The sequence below is a fragment of the Hipposideros armiger genome, unplaced genomic scaffold (genome assembly GCF_001890085.2).
Source record: "Hipposideros armiger isolate ML-2016 unplaced genomic scaffold, ASM189008v1 scaffold_438, whole genome shotgun sequence".
NCBI classification, from domain to species: domain Eukaryota; kingdom Metazoa; phylum Chordata; class Mammalia; order Chiroptera; family Hipposideridae; genus Hipposideros; species Hipposideros armiger.
Window position 1 is genome coordinate 857,485 of NW_017731788.1, and position 21,143 is coordinate 878,627.

General features: G+C 38.2%; 1 protein-coding gene across 1 annotated transcript in view; it reads right to left on the minus strand.

Annotated features, from left to right (window-relative positions):
- COL28A1 (collagen type XXVIII alpha 1 chain) overlaps positions 1–21,143 on the minus strand; it is a 166,958-nt gene that overhangs the window by 144,123 nt on the left and 1,692 nt on the right. The window contains exons 2-8 of the mRNA XM_019665289.1: positions 19,542–19,701; positions 18,091–18,647; positions 11,696–11,716; positions 9,983–10,039; positions 8,281–8,334; positions 6,364–6,405; positions 2,575–2,601 (exon numbers count right to left, since the gene is read on the minus strand). Of these exons, the coding sequence (XP_019520834.1) occupies positions 2,575–2,601; positions 6,364–6,405; positions 8,281–8,334; positions 9,983–10,039; positions 11,696–11,716; positions 18,091–18,647; positions 19,542–19,665 (882 nt within the window). The 5' untranslated portion in view covers positions 19,666–19,701. The remainder of the gene's footprint in view (positions 1–2,574; positions 2,602–6,363; positions 6,406–8,280; positions 8,335–9,982; positions 10,040–11,695; positions 11,717–18,090; positions 18,648–19,541; positions 19,702–21,143) is intronic.

A 21,143-nucleotide genomic window follows, 5' to 3' on the forward strand; every position in this document is an offset into this window, starting at 1 on the left:
AAGCTTGAGTCTGTTAGACTCCCACGTCCATGTCCTTTGTTAGCCACCCAAAGCTGAACAACGCCCACAGCCATGGTCTGCAAGTCGTTTTCCACGAACGTGACACTTCTGCCTCGGGTGCTGCCTGGGGTATGGCTGGCTTCGGAGCAGGAAAGAGGGAGGTGGAATTCTTAGATCTAGCTATGCCTCTGTTCAAAAGCAACCTGTTCTCCCTGCACATCCTATTGTGAGTCAAACTGACCCAGGAAAAGCTGAGCTTTCCCTTAGAACAGTCGAACATTTATGTCTGAATGCAAATGGAAAGTTACTCTTGAAGAATCAATTAGAAAGCAATTAATTTAAAAATGTTGGATAGGAATAAAATGAGTCAGCCACCAAAATATAAAATAGAAGAGTACCAGAAATGCACTTAAAATTATTTTGGCCGGAATTCACATTCCATGCGTCCAGACGGATTTGTTAGCTATAGGGCCCTGAGACACAGCGCTTGTTTGGGGAGGCAGGACGAGGGCAGATTTCCATCAAAGAAAATATTGTACACATGTTATTTGCTTCTGCAAAGGCGTTTTTTTTTGGTGGGCTCATTAATCGCTGTGGCATGGTCACAATTACACAGGTCCAGAGAGCAAGTGCTTTGGAAAGCTATGAACAGATTAGCTCTGCTCCCAGACGCTGACTTCTGATGCGGCTACTCCTCGTAAAACTCTGGTTTGAATGTCAGTGGTTCAGGGTCACTTTGCTCTGTCAACCTTGTGTTTTCCAAATGAGAACTCTTCCAGTGAACCTATAATTCCCCAGAAGGTGAAATGAATCTTTTCCAAAATATATAGTATACAGAAAGCTTCCTGGGGTTAATAGTTAGCTCATTGTATAAACCTAGATGGTGTAGGGAGGCATCCATAAGTTCTTTCAACTATATATAAGCCAATTTTATAATCATGGAACTTTTTAAGCTTTCCCATAATTGTCATTGATTCCATCTGTTCCTGATAGGACCTTACATTGACAGACCAGCAAACGGTTTACAATATATTGTCACACCCATTATTCCATTTGATTCTCCATCCACCCTGTAAACTAGCGAGGCCCATATTAATCCAGTTTTATTTGCATGATGAAAGAGACACTCCAAGATGTTGACTTGACCAGGTTCTTATAGCAAAGTGCAGAATCATGGCATTTCTCACACGCGCCCTCTTCTAGACCTAACATGCCCAGTGATTGGGCATAGGTGTATTTGCCTGTATGACGGTTCACTCCTAATATTTGCAGGGCCAGGGAAGAGTGCAAACAGTGGTCCACATCCCATATATCCAAAGAGTTGAAAGTTATACATCAAGTTAATGACGTAGTCATGTTCTAGCATCTTTGCTTGATAAATATGCCTTCAAAATAAATTTGAAAAAAAAAACCAAAGAGTTTTGGGATTCCTCAGAGGTCCATGTGGAAGTACTGCCCCATGCCCACAGCCTAGAGCCCAGCCCTACTTCACTTCCTACCTGCAGCTCCTTTACAAGAGGAGCTGTGAGTGTGTTTACATGAAGGTTTACATGCAGCACAACAAAGCTCCCTCCAAGGCTCCCTCCTGCCCTCACAGCTCAAGTTTGGTTTCCCTTCAGGCCTGGCAAGAAGATGGACGTGGGAAAGAGGTTTGTGTGTGTCTTTAAAGCAGGCTCAGAGCATTTTGCAGGCACTTCTGGGGTCTTGGCTACCCAAAGCATGATCTAGACCAAGAGGGCACAAGCCTCTCGCCCTGCAAATCCTGGCTCCATGGAGTCGGGGAGGGCAGGGCCAGAGGAGACTCTGAGGACCCTGTAAAGTGCAAGCCTTTTGCCCAGGTCTGAGGGTGGTACCACCTGTAGGACAGAATGGACGATAGGGACATGTTCTGATTTCAGACAAAAAATCTGATAATAGAACGGTGGCACAGTTTTATTAATAAACCGTTGAACACTCTCGAAGCTTCCTGAGCCCCAGTCCAACTTGTTTACCTCTTTTGAATCAGTCTGTTAATCTTTTGAATTAGTTTGATCAGTTACCTAACTTATAATTTGCAAATAGTCTACCAACCTATTCCTTTTGTTTGTTTGTCAGATTTACATTCCCCTGCAATCTCCATCCAGAGAGATGCGTGATTGAATGAAGTCAGTGGTTCTTCACTATGTCACCAGGATAATCCTCTTCCCCCATGAGAGGGTTTGGTGTCTTGGTTTTATAGGAAGTTAAAACCAAAGCAGCAAACTAATTGCAGTATTTCTACATCTGTCTGTATATAGAAGCTTTTAGTCTGCATGCCTGTGCTGCACAGCTGTTAAATTGGGTTCTCTATTCACATTTGCCGAGCTGAGAGAGGCTGGGTGCTAATCTCAGAGCACCTTCCACCCCTTAAAACACACACCTATATGTTAAGTTCTATTATTATTTTGTGTAAACAGAGGTAAGAGTATATATTTAGGATTTAGAGACTCTAAACTCACAAAAATAAAGGAAAATAACTTTTATTAAGTATATCAATATCGTCATGTTTCTGTTTTTCTTTCTGAAATTCTGGTCTATTTGTTGTTACAAACTTACCTTCTCACCCTTGTACCCAGGAATTCCCTAATTAAAAAAATAAAAAAAAAAAGGTATTAGAAGGCATAGTTGGAGGAAATATTTGATGTTTTTCACTTGTAACATATAACAAAAACATATCTGTACAGCCTTGGAAAATAAGACCATATATACGTAGGCTATTTCACTGTGCTTTGAATTTAGGGAATGTGTATTTACTAGGGAGAAGTAAAGAACCTATTTTTCACTTTATTACATTTTATTCCAGGTATATTTTTCAAACCTACTTTCTTATCCTTTGGCCTGAAGCTGAAGGAGAAACCGACCATACACTGAAACTCATTGTAGAAGCGAAGACCTATCACGCCCCTTTCAAAATTGTTATAGTGACTTTTAAATGATGAACTATCACAGCTGAGAATGTTTCACAGAGACGGGTAGAGAAATTGGCTTTGAAAATGAGCTACGATAATGGCCTTTAAGATGCACGTAAATATTTATATCCATTATGGTCCTCCTTTCAAATCTGGTCTGGAATAAAAACATCAAGGAAATGAATGGTTCCTTTATCAATTCTTATGAGCCCATGCCCTTTAAGTTACTATATTTTAGCTCATGCTAAATACGGGGCCAGAGATTCTGTTCCTCTTCTGTGTTCCTCTTGGGAACCCTGCACAGCCCTCTCCATTGTGTCGCTGCCCATAAGCCCTTTAAATAATATAATACCAAATACTAAATGGATGGGGAATTTACCAATTTTAAACAACAGCAAGTCTTTTTCAAATACAACTGGATTTCATACAACTGGAGTTTTCAAGTATGAAAATAGAATTGTAAGACATGTTTTAAGTGGGCTGGAGAAAGAATGGAATAAACAAGCTATTCTTGAAGTTACATGTGAGTCAGACCACAAAATGTTGTTCTGTGTGTGACTTTTTTACAAAAGGTAGAAAGGAACACTTCAGGGAGGAAAATAACACTTCTCTGCAAATGAGTGGTCACTGAGAGAGAGAAGAAAAAAATAGAACTCGTCCAAAATGTTGTTGCTCCAGTTTAATCCATTTTTCGAAATATTGATTCACATAAATGGTTTAAATTTTAGTATCGTGCTTAAAATTGAGGACCACATTATAAAAGATAAAATTAGGGCTCTCTATTAAAACGAGTCATGTTAGCAGTGCTGAGGAAGCTAGGCTTCCAATCTCAGGAAACTTGGGGTACGGTCCACCACTTACAACACGCAACCATATTTAAAAATCTGTTGATGAGTTAACATTGTATTTAGAAAGGAGCCAATACAGTTTACAACGTTATTACTTTTTATAGTATACTGTTCTCTTTTTTTCCTGTTTTCCTTTCTGAAATCTCTGATAAATTTATTTGGTTGCTGTCAGCTTCCTTCCTTCCTTCCTGCCTTCCTTCCTTCCTTCCTTCCTTCCTTCCTTCCTTCCTTTCTTCCTTTCTTCCATGGCATCTTAATTACTAATTTTTAAATATTCAAGTTTAAAATATCCAAAACTGCACTGGTTGGTCTCTGCCAAATTTATTTCTGATTTTCCTGTTTTCATTAATGGTACCAATGGGATCTCAAGTCACCCAGGGTCCGAAGTTTATAATCACCTTTTCTCTCCAGTTGCCCCTTATATTCCTTTAACTCGACCAATTAAAAGTCTCCAACAGCTTCCACTGCGCTTAGTTTTAAATCCGCTCTCTTTACCCCAGCCGACATAACCCTGTGTGACCCAGCCCCTGCCTACCTCTGCATTCTCGTCTCCCACTGTTCCTCACCCAGTTCTGATTTTCTTTCCACTTCCTGAGTCTGCCAACCTTGTTTCCACCTCAGAGCCTTCGTCCCTGTGCTCTTCCTGCCTAGAACCCCCTCATGACCTTGTTTCATATTTTCATAACACTTCGCATTTACTGAAAACCTTTTTCATTTGTTGGCCCATTTATTGCCTCCCCTGCCAGGACACTTTCTGAAACAGGGACCATCTGCCTTGCTCACTCCTGTATCCCCAGCACCTACAAGCGGGCCCAACAGAGAACGTGCTTGATAGACAGTTGTTGAATATATGAGTTAGAGTTAGTCACCACATCCTATCATTTCTACCCTTTCGCGGTTCTCACAATGTTCTTCTCCTTTCTATCTCGTCATCACGATAGCCCAATTATGTTCAATAGAACATGAGCCTCAAATGCAAGTCACTTGTATAATTTTAAATTCCCTAACAGCCATATTAAAAAGCAACAATGCACGTGTGAAATTAATTTTTAATAATATATTTTATTATTCAAACTAGCTCCAAAATACTGTCATTTCAACATGTAATCAATATAAAAAATTATCAAAGAGATAGCTTAAGTCATCAAATTTGGTGTGCTATTTTATTCTACAGCACACCTCAATTCAGGCTAGCCAGGTTTCAACTGCTCAGTAAGCACATATAGCTCTTGGCTTTCATGTCGGCCAGAGCGGCGCTAGCCAATGTCCCCTTTATTTCTCACCTAGACGGTAGCAGCAAACCTTCTAAGTGCTCCTTCCTTCTGCTTATTCCCACTTCAGTTTCTCTTTTAGAGCCATGTCAGATTAATCTCCAAATACACAGCTCTTGAATCATATGCCGCATCTAAAATCCCTAGGGTGGGGGTGGGAAGGGCTGCTCATCACCTCGCAAAGCCCAGACCTTACAGCTGGTAGCGAGCATCCTCTCTGACCTTCAAGCTGTGTCTGACGGTACTCCTCCCCAGTACCGTTTCACCTTTCCCCACACAATTCCGTCCCCAGGTTGCTGCTCATGGCACCCCACCTGGAATACCTGGCCCCTTCCATCTTCCTGTGCTGTCCTTTCCTGCCACAATCCTACACTATCCAGGGGCCATCCCATAAAACCTACCCTGGCAACTCTAATCTCTGAATAACCAGAATACTTCGTGCCATGCAACTTTTACAATATTTTGACACTGCTTCATATTGTAGCTATTTTAAATACCTTATCTCTCCCATGAGATAAAGTTTTCAAAAATGTAAATGCTTTGTCTTAATTTTATTTTCACATAACAGTATGCTTTCTATGTTGAAGGTATCTTAAGAAATGTTTCCTGAATGAATAATACAAATTTCTGAAGGAATTTCCATTGAAATTATCAAACTTTATATCAGACTTTTTCATGAAGTTGATTAAAAACACCAAGAGGGCAGTTTTAAAAACCTCTGGGCTTTCATCCAAGGGGACAAACCGAGAGAAGAAATGTAACATGGCCTCCTTTTTATTCCCTGTCCCCCTCTCTGCTATGTACTACACTACTGCAGTTCCCCAGAAAAATGCAAAAGAAAAAAATTTTCTATAATTATTTCTTAGAAAATCTCAGATATAGTCTAATTTGAGAGATAATAAATCAACTAGAATGATCTTTCTTTTGGTCTGTAGAATTGGTGTACAAAAGCATAGTTTAGATTATGTAATTTTATGCTCCCCAAATTTTAATTTCCTCTTTATTGTGGAAAAAAAGAACCCCACAAGAAGTGAAACAAAACAGTTTTCTTATCTGAGCCTTTCACAAGTCTCAGGTTGAGTACCAGGGAATGTCATGTGGTTGACCACTGGTCCTGGCATTGCTCCTGTTGAGCAGAGTATTTTCTCCTCACATTTCCATTTCTAAGATCATATCTGTTGGATTGTCTGAGCCATCACAAGCACATGCAAATAGAAATTATTTTTGCCCTTGCACTACAGGGGTCAACGTGATAAATTGCAGAATATTAGCATCTTAGATTACTTTCTTAGGTAGGCATTCCAGTTGCATACATACCCCTGGGCCATTTTCTCCAGGTTCCCCTTTTTGAGCATCACCCTGTGACAAACAAAAAACTCAGTCAGATTCCACAGCCCTGAAGAGGGACTGATTGCTCAATCAAATGCATTCTTCAGAATTTCCAGATTAATACATTAACCCAATGGGGAAATCTCTCTGGCCTTTCCCACTGGCATTTTCACCACGCAGTCTAGGGAAGAGAATAGCCATTCAGATAGCCCTTTGGCATGAAGCCAGATGTAGAGGGTGCAGGACCCAGGTACATTTTCATAGCTTGGGCCTGTCTTGCATCGCAGGTTAATAACACGGCCGTTGTTCTCAGATACAGCATTGTACCCACTGGGAGTCAGCCACTCTGGCTTTCCTCCAAAGGGCTTTGGAATGTTTTCCAAAATGTCCTGGAGAGTGATTGCTTGATTTCGGCAAGACTTAGGAAAATATATTATGTGGCACAAAATTACAAGCCAAGTAAGTGAAATGTGAACATCGACTTAAAGCAGGTAGTTAACAAAACGAATCATGATGGAATGAATTCGGGTTCACATAAAGTGAGTGAGGATAGAGGGGTGTGTGTGTGTGTGTGTGTGTGTGTGTGTGTGTGTGTGTGTGTGTGGTAAAGCCATCCAAGGATATTTTATATTCACTTTCTTTGACAAGCAGGCAACTGACAAAAATACCTTCATGCATCTAACATTATATTTTTAGTTACTTCCCTAAACATATTCTCAGAAACAAATTATTGGGTTAAAATTTTGAATTTTTGAATGCCTCTTATGTAGTACCTAATTGCTTTCCAAAATGTTTGTGCCAAGTTACCTTAGCAATGAAGAGCAAACCAGTTTCACCATATTGCTATAATTAGTAATTATTATTTTAATATTGCTGTGTTAACTACTATAAAAAAAGACATGTTTTTAAAAATTGGAATTACAGAAAAAAAGTATGTGAACGATAAAATTGCTTCTGTCCCGCCCCCTTCCCCCAAAAAGAACCAACCTAACAATTCTGGACTCCAAAGTTTCTACAATGTGAATAGTCAGTATTAAAGGGCACCTCATTATTTCTATTTAAATGTCATTCATTATCTAGTGAAATTAAATATTTTTCTATTTCTTTATTTACCGGTTTTATTTCCTCTCTTGAAAACTGTTTGTGTTTTGACCATTTAATTATTAGAGGCTTGATATTTTCTCATCCATTTTACTAAGTCTTTCTGTACTGTAGAAATTAACCCCATGTCCATTGTATTTGATGCAAAATTTCCCTATATGTTTTTCCTCTTTATTGTAATTATTTTCCATTATACAGAATTTGCCTTAAATTTTCACATAGTTATATCTGCTCATCTCTGTCTTATGATTCCTCCAGTCACAATTGCATTTGGTACACCATCGTCCCAGCATCGATCTGAACATGTAATTAAAAAAATTAGCCTAGAATTGTTTTGATAGTTACACACAGAAAAGAAGTGGAGAAATGACTGATGATCATCTGGGAGTGAAAGACAATTTTTTTTTCCGTTATTATTGTAGGTCAGTTATCCATACACTAGATCCATAAAAAACATAAGTGCCTACGTATGTCAATTTAATATGGAACATGTCTTAATAATTCATGGAACATTGTGCTAATTAATTTGGGACACCATTATTTAATTACAAGTTTCTATTTATTGGGTCCCCAGGTTTCCAAAAGGTATAGACTAAAATGGTCATGTTACTCAGAATTTGTAAGCGCAAGCTAACAAAAGCCAAGATAGGTAATATAGGAAGCGAACATCTTGTATTCTTTGCAGAAATTATCAGGTTTTTGGCATTGACATATACTACAAAGCTCTTTTTTTTCTTAATTTTTGTTCTTTATAAATCTAGAAGACAATACACAGGTTTAAAGGAAAACTGTTTATTCATTTACCGGGTTTCCTTTTGGTCCTCGCTCACCTTTGATACCGGGGTTTCCATGGGTACCCTGAAGGCAAAGGGAAGAAAGATTGTATTGAGCAGCCATTCTGTTAGTTTACTACTCCTTACGATAATTTCTGTTCAGCTTCATCCCATAGAATGAGGTAAGATTGGAAAAAAATCTTTACCTACCAAACAGAGAGTCGAGTCTATTCTCTCCTTCACTACACACCAGGAAGGTTACACCGTGTTGAAAAGGCAGTTTCTCTAGATTTGCTCAAAAGAGGATAATGTCCTCTCTTCCTGATCTCCAAGGGACAATCTCAAAAGATAGAAGAACAGAGTTCTCCAAGTCCTGTTCCAGAAAGGTGTCTTATTTTCCTATTCTCAAACCACCGAAAAGCTTACTTTTTTGAGAACTGGTTTTGGAGCCATCCAATAAATGTTAAATAACATAGTTCCATGGATATCCTTATTAAAACATGGTACAATCTCCCCTGACAGTATTGATGGACTGAACCTGTCAGATTAGCGCAGCAATTGCAAGTTTTCTTACTTTCATTCAAAAACGTAATTGAATATCTCAAGTAAACCTTCCACTGGTCATCCCTTGGTATAATAAGTATAAACCAAGACTTTATAAAAGGGGCCTATAAACCTTGCTTTGGCTACAGTCAGTTTTTACTGGTTGCCACACTATCATGTAATGTGTCTAACTTTGTATTTTGAAGAAAAAAGACAAACACACATTCTCACTTTCTACTGCCTTGATAGGTAGGGAGGTTTGAAAAAAATATAGGTTTTGGACTCCAGTCTTAATGTAAAATGTGTCATAGTCTAAGAAGTTCAGAATACCCATTTTCCTCCCCAACCCCCAAATGCAAGCATTAGTTCATAAAATGTATCCATGCATTTTTGTGAAATATCCCCACTGGGCTTCTGAACTTTACGATTTGGAATCACATAAATAAATGGAATACTGAATGAGCCCATGGACGCTTCTGATGATCTGGTGTTAGAGAAATGTTCAGCTTCTCCAGTCATTATGATGTCACTTCAAATGCCTTCCTAGGACAGACATGGCACCTACCAGTTATTAGGCCAATATGTAAAGAAAGCACTCCTATTGGGATTATTTTATGAAGTATGGAATCATCAGAGTAAACCCTGCCATTCCCCTTTAGTTGCCAAGTGGTTACTTCCATGTCATAGAATTCACTCTAATCCCCATGGCATCCTGACCGGAGCTTTCTCCACACAGGGCCGTACAGTGTTGCCCGTGGATACATGTAAAGACACAATTACCTTCCAGAGACATCTGTGTTACTTACTTCTAGGTGGAGCGAATAAAGCTTTGCCTAAAGCACTGAGGATTTGGATGCCCTCTTTCTGTATTTTCACTTCAGTATTGAGAAATTCTGGCCTCAGTTGTCACATAAGAAGTGATGCTGCAATATCCTTTGTGGGAACAACATCATTTTAAACCAAGTCTGCCCTTAGTTCAGGTCAGTAAAATCCCAGGCTTATGTCTAAGGACAGAATGTATCCCTTTAGAAATAAAAGAGAAAAAGAGCTTTTCCTTCTTTTTGCTGCTATTTGCACACAATGGCTTTTCGACAGCACGAAATAGCCCTGCAGTTTTCAAGAGTGAGTAGCGTGATCATCACCAGGACTTCTCGAACTTGACCCTGAGTTCAGAGGAGAAATATACTCACGGGAGGCCCAGGATCGCCGGGATCACCCTTCTCGCATTCACACATCTTGTGTTCACACTGAATCAATAACAAAATACAACTTGAACACACAGTGAAAGACAACATTCAAATCTTATTTGGTACAGCACTAAACGGAGCATTCCCTTGAAGAAATTTTACATTGCAAGTTTATGGAGATTTTGTTCTCCCTATTAAATTCTTCTAGGAAAACTCAGATCTAATAACATTAAATATAGTAGTATTAAATGTTGTCATGGTTAAATAAAACAGACTAGATAGATAGATAGATATAGAGATAGAGATAGATATAGAGATAGATATAGAGATATGTAGATATCATCTAGTTGCTAAAGGCGAAAATAAACATTTTCAGTGGACTCTTAGAACTTCTGCTGTTTCTCTCTTATACAATACATCAAAGCTCAATAATATGCAAATATCAAATATTCCTTTACTCAGCAAAAGAAAACATTTGACTTATAACATATTTTATCACTTCTAACAAGCACATTTATCCTTATTTTAACTCTGAAATCAGAGTGAGCCCAGTCATGATGAAGTTGCTATTTTCTGCAATTCACTTCAAAATTTACAGAATGAAATGGAAGAACACTCCAGAGGCACTACTGGAGCACTCTTAAGAAATGCTGCATCACCAATACTTTTGATGGCACAAAGGCCGGTACTTTATGGTAAAACAAATGCATCAATGACTGAGACAAAAAAAGTGCTTCAGAAGATTTAGACTCTGACTGTGAAGAAGTTTGAGAAATAACCAGTTTAGTTTGCTTATATTTTCTCTTATATGCAAGTCCAAAAGTGATACAGGATCTAAAAATCTATTTCTAAATAAATCTAAAATGGTTCTTTACATAAGTCTGAAATGAAAAATTGTAATTGATAAGAAGGCTCTGCATTGTAGTTTAATTGGCAGAGTTTTTTCCTGTCTTAATGGCACATAAAATAATAGTGTATCTGACCTTGTAGAAGTCAATGAAATGCTGTGCTCGACAAGTTTTGTTTGGCTTCTATTATTTTACGTAACACTACTTGTAAATTTTCTGATGTTAAATAAGCAGCTTATCCAACTAAGTTCAGATGTTCCAAACTCCTTGTGCTAAGAAATGCATATTCAGTGTAGGAGTCCTCAGCAAGCTGGTCATTTACCTATTGTGCTACGTAATATCCAGTCCAACCCATGTTGGCCAGCTCCTTGGCCACTTGGTCAGCTTGCCACCAGCCATCAGAAAGAATGAGCTTAAAGTCAACCAGCAGGCAGCAGGGGGCGACTCTGAGCTCTGCCTTTTAGCCAGGAACGCTCTGCCTAACTCTGGCCAACACTGGGAACACTTCCCAAAGTGGAGGACCTCCCCCATCCTCACCTCTGCCCACCACCAGTAGCTGGTGTCAGAGACATGCTTAGAATAAAGGAAGTCACATCAAAATAAGCAAAAACTACACCATTTGGTTAGTAATAATTTCTAAAGTCAGTCTCTAAAATCCCATGACATTTTTCTAATTTTTCCAACCTGCAGTGGATATGGTGGCCTAAAAGAAGAAATCAGATGGCTGCCTAGGAATAAAGTGGCTCTTTTTAAAAATAGCTAAGCCTTTTTATTTAGTCATACCTTACCTACTAATGTGAATTATAATGCTGACTTGATAATGCAAGCTTTTAGAGTATTCATAGTAATCAAGGCATGTGGTACTTACCTTTTTATCAAATAAGATATCCTAGAAGGGAAAAAAGAATGAAACATTAACTGAATTCATGGTTCTGCTTCAAACTTCTTATTAATCTTAATTATTCCCTATGGAATATGCAGTTTCTAAGAAGAATAGCAATTCAGCCTTTCTAACCTTGCGAAGCAATAAAGCCAACCAGCCAAGGAATACTCTGAGCCTTACAATAATAGGTGACATGAAGGGCACTAACATTAAAAGTTATTCTGTTTTCTAGGAACTTTACTCTGTTGTAGCCTATGCTTATCTCTTATTTCTTTTATCAGCTCTATAATCTCCATAATTTGGCTATAAGCTTAAATCAGTCATAATGAGAAATTTCTTACTTTTACATACAAGGACTTAGGCAGAATATATAATTGTGTATTGCCTTGTCTTTTATTTTTCTATCCCTATATATACGAGGTCTGACAATTACATTCGCAAACTCATCCTAGAAAAAATACCTCATTGCTAAATATCACTATGGTCACCTTCAAGGTACTCACTCCTCTTGGGAAGCTATGTACCAATACCTGCACCTAGTCCACCCTTCAAAGCAATTTTGGAACTCTTTTTCTGGAAGGGCTATCAGAGCTGTTGTCATATTACCCTTGATGTCTTGAGTATCATCAAAATGTATTCCTTTCAATATTTCCTTTATCTTTGGGTCAAGAAAGAAGTCATTGGAAGTCAGATCAGATGAGCCGGGAGGGTGTTCCAATATAGTTATTTGTTTACTGGCTAAAAACTCCCACACAGACAGTGCCGTGTGAGCTGGTGCATTGTTGTGATGCCAGAGCCATGAATAGTTGGTCAAAAGTTCAGGTCATCTAACTTTTTCATGCAGCCTTTTCAGCAATTTCAAATAGTAAACTTGGTTAGCTGTTTATCCAGTTGGCACAAATTCACAGTGAATAATCTCTCTGATATCAAAAAAGGTTAGCAACATGGTTGCAACAAGTTCGGGAACTTAATTGTCAGACCTCATATATGCATTTGTTTGGGGCATTAAAACATTAATTTTATGGTCATAACTTCATCAACGGTAATGAGCCGTAGAAGTCAGTCAGGTTGAACCTCTCACTTTGCAATAAGGAAACTTGGGTCCGAAGAGCTGTGACTTGTCCAAGGTCACACACTTGGGCTGAACCACCTGACCAACTTCAGTGGTACTTCATACTTACCCACACAGAAATGAATTAGCAAGAATATATCTCAAAACTGCTTTAAATTCCTAATTTTAGAGAAACTCATGGTCTGGTTTTTGTCTAACAACTAGGCCTCACTACCCTACTGCAGTTCAGTGGGTATCATTTGACAAGTGCACTGAAGACCATGTCTAAGGTCAAACACTGGAAAATAATTAACCCGTGTTTACAGATAGAACTATTGCTTTCTCAAAGTAGACATTATGTGTCAGCGTAATGCCTATGACTGAATCTGAAGGGGTAATTTATACATAATCAAATGGAAAACTGAAGTAAAAAGCACTAGAATATTTGTTGCCAGATATTAGAAATGAAGGATGTAATGAGGAAGTTAGAGTCAGAGTTGTACCTTTATGAAGGACTCTGCATCCTTTTAGTTTTGTTTTTACTTTATCTTTATTTCCATACTCACTAATAATATAGAGGGAAGATATAGCAAAATGCTTTAAGTGGCTCCATTTAATGGGAGGGAAAGTGAGGCTGGGAACTGTCATCCAGGGTTTTCATTCTGTTTCCGCCATTTACTACGCATGTTGTCTTGGGCAAGTCATATAATCCTCCCAGGTCATTTTCCACATATATAAAATGAGAAAGTTTGACCACAGAGTCTTGGGAGCTGTAAAACTCTGTTCAGAGACCCTATCTACAAAATTCAGGGTTCCACCTGTGGTCCTCTTCCCCCTTCCTTCACCCCAATGATTTTTGATTACTGGCCAATGTAAATCCAGGCTGAAAGCAGATGAGGTGCTTGTTTCTTTAAGAACTAGTAGGTCAAGAGGAGAAATAGGAGCTCAGACACGCTGACAGTTTCCGTGTAAAATGGCATTACGCTTCTCTTTGGCTGTGCCTAGAAAGCTGAAGGTGTGCATGTTTTATCTCTGGGCTGTCCAGGACAAGTCCCTGTTTCCACCTGTTATCCTGGCAACCCTTCCAGACATACTCTGGAGGAATTCTTGTACGTTTCAGCATTTGTTGTTTTTAATAGTGAAGAATTGGAAATAATTAAAATATCCATCAATGCTGTAATGGATCAATAAATGAAATACTATTCAGCAGCTAAAGTGAATGCACTGAATCTACATATTTCAACATAGAAAAATTTCCAAAAACATTGAGTGAAAAAGCAGTGTGATCCAAATTATGAAAATATTTAAAATATGTATCAGATGCTTGGTTTCTTCTGGGAGGGGGAGAGGGAAGAGGAATTCAAAAGGAGTTCAAGAGAGACAATCAAACAACTAATAATACAAGTCAAATTGTAATATTTGAGAACAACTACTGAAATAAAGAAAAATGTAAAGTTTTGTCACTTTATAATCTTTTTAATAATAAGCAATATTCTTATCAATTTTAAACTCATGAATTCAGCTGCTACTGTGCCTGATGTATAATTTTACACTTTTTTAGCTCTTCCTTTAAAAATTGTTTAAAAAAAAAATTCAATTTTCGCTCTCCCGTATCACTCCTTTAAAATATATGCCATGAGGATTAAAACCATAACAACACAACTAACTAATTATTTTTGGAGCTCATTTGTTTTCGTGTTTGTTGGAATTTATATTTCTATGGAAACAAAAATGGACCCAAAACTGCACAATAGATAAGACTGTTTTGAACAATGAACAAAGCTTCATCCCTAAGGGCTCTTATAGCCTATAAGCCCCAGTGACAGAAAACAGACAGCACACAGTAAGCAGCGTGGGAAGGACGTCCTAGATTGGGGGAGGAGGGGACACAACAAGATGGTTTCTCGGAATAGGTGGGTTTTCTGGATAATTTTGAAGAGAGGAATGCAAAGGACCAACTCATTGATGGAATGCTGTTCTATATGTCAAAGTTTATGAGGAAAAAAGTCATAAAGACTCATGTGGGCAATGAGACAAAGGAAACCGTGAAGAGGAACATTTTCAAAGAGTGTGTGCAAAGGCCCCCATGGACAGAGTTGGGGCCTTTGGAAGTAGTGAGACCTTTCTCTTAGGCTGAGAGGCAAGATGTGTGGAGAAGAGCTGGGAGAACATGGTCAAAGCCAGTGGGGAGCTCATGTTCAATTAAGGCCTAGGTGGATAATGTATTTTAAATGAAGAGGATAGAGAAAGGCCTTCAGAAGGAAAGTGCACTTTATTAATGGAGTCAGGGTTTTGTGATGGCATATATGTGAAAGGAGAAGGCTAGAATGGAATTGTCAATTTTGTGAATGACTGTGATTAGGTCAATGCTGTGAGAAGGGGACAGAGGAAATGTGAAGAAAGTACCAAAGTTACAACATGACAGAAAATGCAATGTGAATAAAGAACTTTCTAGGCTAGGTTTACCAACTATATGACAAAAATATTTCCAGCTTAATATAGTGGCAAAATAGCCACCATAAAATCTTAAACAAAGAACAGAAATAAGTTTCTAAACAGAGGAAGCCTTGGATAACTGGGAAGTGGACTGTAATTAATAAATTAATAAAGCATAGGATTCTAAAGATGATATAGCAAGTGTCAAATTGATTCCTTTTGGTATGTGAGGGAGGGGATACAATAAACTGATGTTTTTCTTAGTAATTTTCAGAGAAAGAGACCAACTTGTCACAGCCTTTATTCCCATAAAGGCTGTTTAGAATATTTAACATCAATGGTGATACAGAATTTTTTTTTTAATCTTCACGTCTTCTCTCTTGCTCTTCTAAAGGACCAAGTAATACATGCAGAAGATTGGGTTGAATTTGTTCCTTAGGTTTCAATACTGAAATCATAATAGAATATATTTTTCAATTTAGAATCATCAGGTCTCCCTTGGATGATTCAGAACGGATAAGTTTTCATGGGGTTCTTTTCTGGTACTTCCTCCTAGATAGAGATGCCAAGGAGTGTGCAGTGATTCCTTGACTTGTCTTGGCTCCTGCAAAACCTGGTCATGGTGGACACTCATGTCCATAAATTCAACTAAAGTCTAGTCTGCAATGAAAAGGAATAAAGTGCTGATACAGAAAAACAACCCAGATGAATTTTAAAATCATTATTCTGGGACTACGAAGCCTGACACAAAAAGGGTATGAGTTTATTTATGTAAAATTCTAGAGTGTGTACACGAGAGGAGTCAGATCAGTAGGAGCTCAGGGGTAAGGGGAGGATGTATTGCAAAGAGGCAATAGGACATTTTGGGGGTTGATAGAAATGTTCTGTATGCGACTCATGTTGGTGGTTTCATGGGCGTATACATTTGTCAAAACTCATGGAATTGTGCACTTTAAGGAGATGCAGTTTTGTACTAAAATTTTACCTAATTAATTGATTTTGTTAAAGTCAACTACATAATTATTTCAAAGTAAAACGCTGAAAAATTCAACTAATGATATAATAGACATAGATTTGATGAGAAATTTTTCCAATGGTCTGATGAAAAGTCAAGTTCTGCCTACTAGACGGTGGCAACTTGAAACATTAAACCTTGGTGTATCTTTCCTTAAAGAGCCTAATAAGCCCTTTGGATAGGGGAAGTGTTTGGAGAGCAGCAACTCCTTCTAAGAAGTGGCTATTCACAGAGCTTCCATCTGAACAAACAAGCTGAAACCACAGGATGCTAAGGAAGCTCAGAGCCATTAGGACACTTGGTCAGTTTTTGGTTTCCCCAGAAACGAACAAACAGTCCTGCTTCAAGTCTACCGCCAAGAGCCTGTGTTCTCAGTTGGGCAGGAGCTCTGAGTGAGGGTGTGTCTGGAGGGAGAATGAACCTCCTGAGTCTACACATCTGGCCAAACAAGAGTGCTTCCTGTCCTGCATCTTCTACAGTTAGCAACAGGCATCTCATTATCACACCCCCAGGGTTCTCTCCTGCACATGCTGGAACCTTCTGTTTTCAGTTCAGTGGTGAGGACTCAAATTATGGCACAGGCAGGACTAGGCAGCTAGCCAGGCACCTGCACGCTTCCCTTCCATGCAGAGGAGATGCTCAGAGTGAGATTTTGCCACAACCTACCATCTCCCCTCTCAATATGACTTTACAGGGTTAAGCACGCAGACTCTGGGGTCCCTGCCTGGCCTTCAATTTCCAGCTATAAAATGATGATAATAACAGTATCTACATCACAAGGCTGTTGTAAACATTAAATAAAATATATAAATTGCTCAAAACAATGCGTAATACAGAGAACACTCAAGACATGATTACTATTTAAGATCAGAAAAACTCAGTGTCTCATGCTGAAAACAACTTAGTAAAAAAATAAGAGTAACGTTAGGGACACGGATTGAGGAAAGGCCAAGAGGGGCAAAACAATTTCTGAAATGGAACTTGATGTTTTTTTTCAGCCTAGAGCAAATAGCCCTATGAAATGTTCAGCTCCAAAAGGACACATTTGTCTTGCTGTCTTCTCAAGAAACCAAAGAAAAATCAATACTTTTAAGAAAATCAATTTTTTAACACTTAATAAATCAACCACTTTTTCTCCCAGGAGTTTTTCTCCTTGAGAAATATTGCGAAGAGGGGTTTCGTTTTGATTTCTTTGTCTTGTGTTTTCCCAAGCAGCAAGGAAAGGCTCTCACACAAAGCTAAGCAACCAATAAAGAAAAGCGTTGAGACAGTTAATTGGACCAATCAAGTGGGGCTCATTGATCTGACGGAGAAACTGTTGGGTGACTGCGTGTTGTAGGTTATTTTACATTGGGTGGCCTTGTTAATGCCTAAAAAACAAGAAGATAATTTTTTAAAAATTTGAAGTCTATGAACTCTGCTTGAGCATAATATGGCAATAGGTGAGACAAAGTCAAAAAAATATTTCTGCACATGGGGAATGGAAAAGACCAACTTTGCACAAATATATCATATCACAAGTTGACCACAAATTAAGTGTAAGTCAGCAGTGTTCAATGATTCCAGGATGTATAAACAGGAGTCTGAGGTGTATTATTGGAAATTAATCCTTCCCAAATCCTTAGCATTGACTAGCAATAAAGTTAGGAGTGCAATTCCAGAGAATGAGTCTGGCTCTTCCCAATTTTTTTTTATCAGGTATAAACTATCAAGGAAGTGGAGAGAGACTTCTTAAAACTTCTTTCCATTTCCAAGGTAGAATTTTTTTCTTTCATCTTTTGGACCCAGTATCTATCCTTACAGAATTTATAACCAAGATATCAATATTATAATGACAAATATTTATATATATATAAAACCAATGCATTAGTTACCTACCAGTCGATCCTGAATTTTATCTACAAGGGCTGGATCACTCAACAGTAGAATGGGTTCACTGGATGAATCCCCAGATATCAAACGAAGTTTGGCTTCATTGACTACAGTAGAAAGTCCAATGGTAATAAACAATATTCCTGCAGTTCTGGCATCTTCAGAAATACTTTGAACATCTGGATTCTTTGGATGGTCAATGCCATCAGTCATCAACAAAGCCACTTTCACACCATCTTTACGTCCTTCTTTCTTAAGTAGCCTAGTGGCATTGGAGATGGCATAATATGAGAAAGTACCTTGCCCAATGAAATTCATAGCCTTGACCCTCCGTTTAAAAGTCTGTAGATCTCTCCACGAAGAAAAAGGTGGATCAATTTGGACAGAGCTGCTAAACTGAAGGGCTGCCAATTTGATGTCATATTTCAAGGAGCGAGCCGGGGTCAATTGGAAAACCTTGTCACTCAAGCTATCCACAAAATCTTTCTGTTTATCAAAGAGAATAATTTTAGAACTTTCAGAGCTGTCCACGATGAAGACAATATCTATGAAGCAAGTGGAGTCTGAAATAGAACAAATTGGTTAGGCAAAATACTTATCTCTACTAGTGAAACAATTTTGCATAAGAAAAGCCCTGAGGTGAGAGGCATGCTGTGTATTGTTTGTTTCTGAGAGGAGAGGGAAGTGAAAAAGAGGCGCCTTGTAGACAGGGCTTAAGGGGGAAAGAACTAAATCTCTTTCCAAGTCTGTAGATTCTCTTCCTCTTATAAATCATGCAAACCAAAAGCAATAATAAACAAAATACCGTATATTCTGAGCATCTCCCCAAAGTGAAACCTGCTTAAAATGGGAGGAGGAAAGGAATGCATCGTAGTTTAAAAATTAAACAAACGTTGGGCAAGGTGGTCTAGAACTAAATAACACTCGACCTATTTCTCAAGTTTGCGTCATGTGGGTGAGGCCCCGTCTTGTTTTGGTGTTTTGTGTTTTTCTAAACTTTTTGAAATCAAGGGAGAAAATAACTATACACATCGCCTTGTAGCAACAGCAAGAGAGAAAGAAACATAAAAGGAGGGAGCTTAAGACTGAATATTAGATCTGTATCTTACTAGCTAAATTGCCTGTGGCTTTCAGTGTGCTACTTAACCTCTATGGGCCTCAATTTATCTGTAATATGAAAGTGGCACTCTGTCATGCCTATTTTATGTGGTTACTGTGAAGCGTAAATGAAATAAATGTGTATATGCTCTAAAAATGGATGTTTTCATAAGTATTATCTATAAGTATGTAAGGTGTATTGTTATTATATAATTATATTAAAGTAGAAAGTCACATATATACATATATGTGGTTTGCTCTTCACATCAAAGGCTTATTTGGAAATATTTATATTACTAGTGTTTTAACAGGCTAAAACTAATCATTAAAAACAAAAACAAAACAATTTTTTTTTTTACCCTGGAAATCATTTTTCCTTGCAAGTAAATTGGACTTGGATCCTTTCTTCCTTTGTCCATATATTGTTTGACTCATAAAAGCTGGCAAAAGCAGAAGATGAAAGACAAAGTGTCTGTTCCACATTATGGTAGATGGTGAAAAGTCATCTGCCTGGAGCACCTTTAAGAGAAAAATCAGTTATAAGTACTTTAGTAAAATATAACGTTTGCTATTTTTAATTTCAATATAGCAGAATTCAAAGCTGGCATGTGACTGGAGAAAAGAATTTTCATTTATTTTATAGACAAATATCCACATTGAAATTTTAAAAGTTTCTAATCCAAATAAATCATGGCACTACAACCAAACATTTATTAGCGAATGTTTCTATAGATCAGAGAATTACGTCTAAGTAGCCTGAATTTCCAATTTTATAATATTATGGGAAGCAGGGAGTTGGGAGAGCCATTTAAAAGATTTCAGTCCCATGCTATATGGTGACTACGGTTCAATCACAGGCTCTGCTTTGACATTTCCACATGCTTCAGGGTAAATTCCGATTGTTACAGGATTGTTTCATTCGTTTTCATTCTAACTAATTCGTGATGATCCTAATATTTTTACATTATTGTAGAGAACGACTATCATTTCAGCCTTACTATTTACAGGTACAGCTTCAGTGAACTCAGAGGTGAAATAAAAAATTAAGTTGCTTTTCTGTTTCCATAGAACCCCATTTTTCTTTTCTACTGTAATTTTGGAAACTGTATCTCCACCAGAGTTCCAAGCTGGACCACAACTGCATATGCAATGAATCAAAAGAATATGAGAGCAAAAATCATAGATTTGCAAGCAACACTGTTCTTATAGTGTTAGCTGGAAAAACTGATGGACAGAAACAGGACTTGAAATCAGGAAGCACCCCATCTGAACAGCTCTGTGAAACTATTTTACTGGTTAGATTAACAATGAAAAATCCAATCCTGTATTAAAATCTTCAGCTGTCTTCATCACTCAATATGCCCAGCTATACACCAAGTGACTTTTAAAGTCCCACCCTTCTCTGGTAAGAAAAGACTTATGTGTGGCTATCAGCATACCAGAGAATGGGAAGAAGGCTTATTTTGAGCCAATGTTCTGCATGGTTTGGAAATGCTTGCCTGCTTAAAATATATTAAATTCAGAAGTTCTGGAAAAAGAATCACATTTTCCTTCTTTGGCACCTTGCCTTCAGGGAATGGGAACTGGGAAATCATGAGCACGATTTTTCCAGGCTGTGAGTAGGAGATGGAAATATAAGCAAAAAAAAAAGTGAAGAATGAGATGGGTGACTGACTTCTTTCATACATGCCAGATGGAGAAACCCCAAAGGGAAGCAAAGCTGTTGGGCTAGGGATGAACCAATGGATGGCTCCATGCCATAGCCTGCTCCTCAAATAGCATCATTAGCAGGAAGTCTATTAAGCTGACTTTGTATCAGTATGGCTAACCATCTCTGCACCAAGTGCAATTGACCAAATGTCAACTGCTTTTCAGACCAGGTATGCCAAGATAAGCTAAGTGTTAAAAGAAAGAAGGAAAGAAAGGAAGGAAGGAAGGAAGGAAGGAAGGAAGGAAGGAAG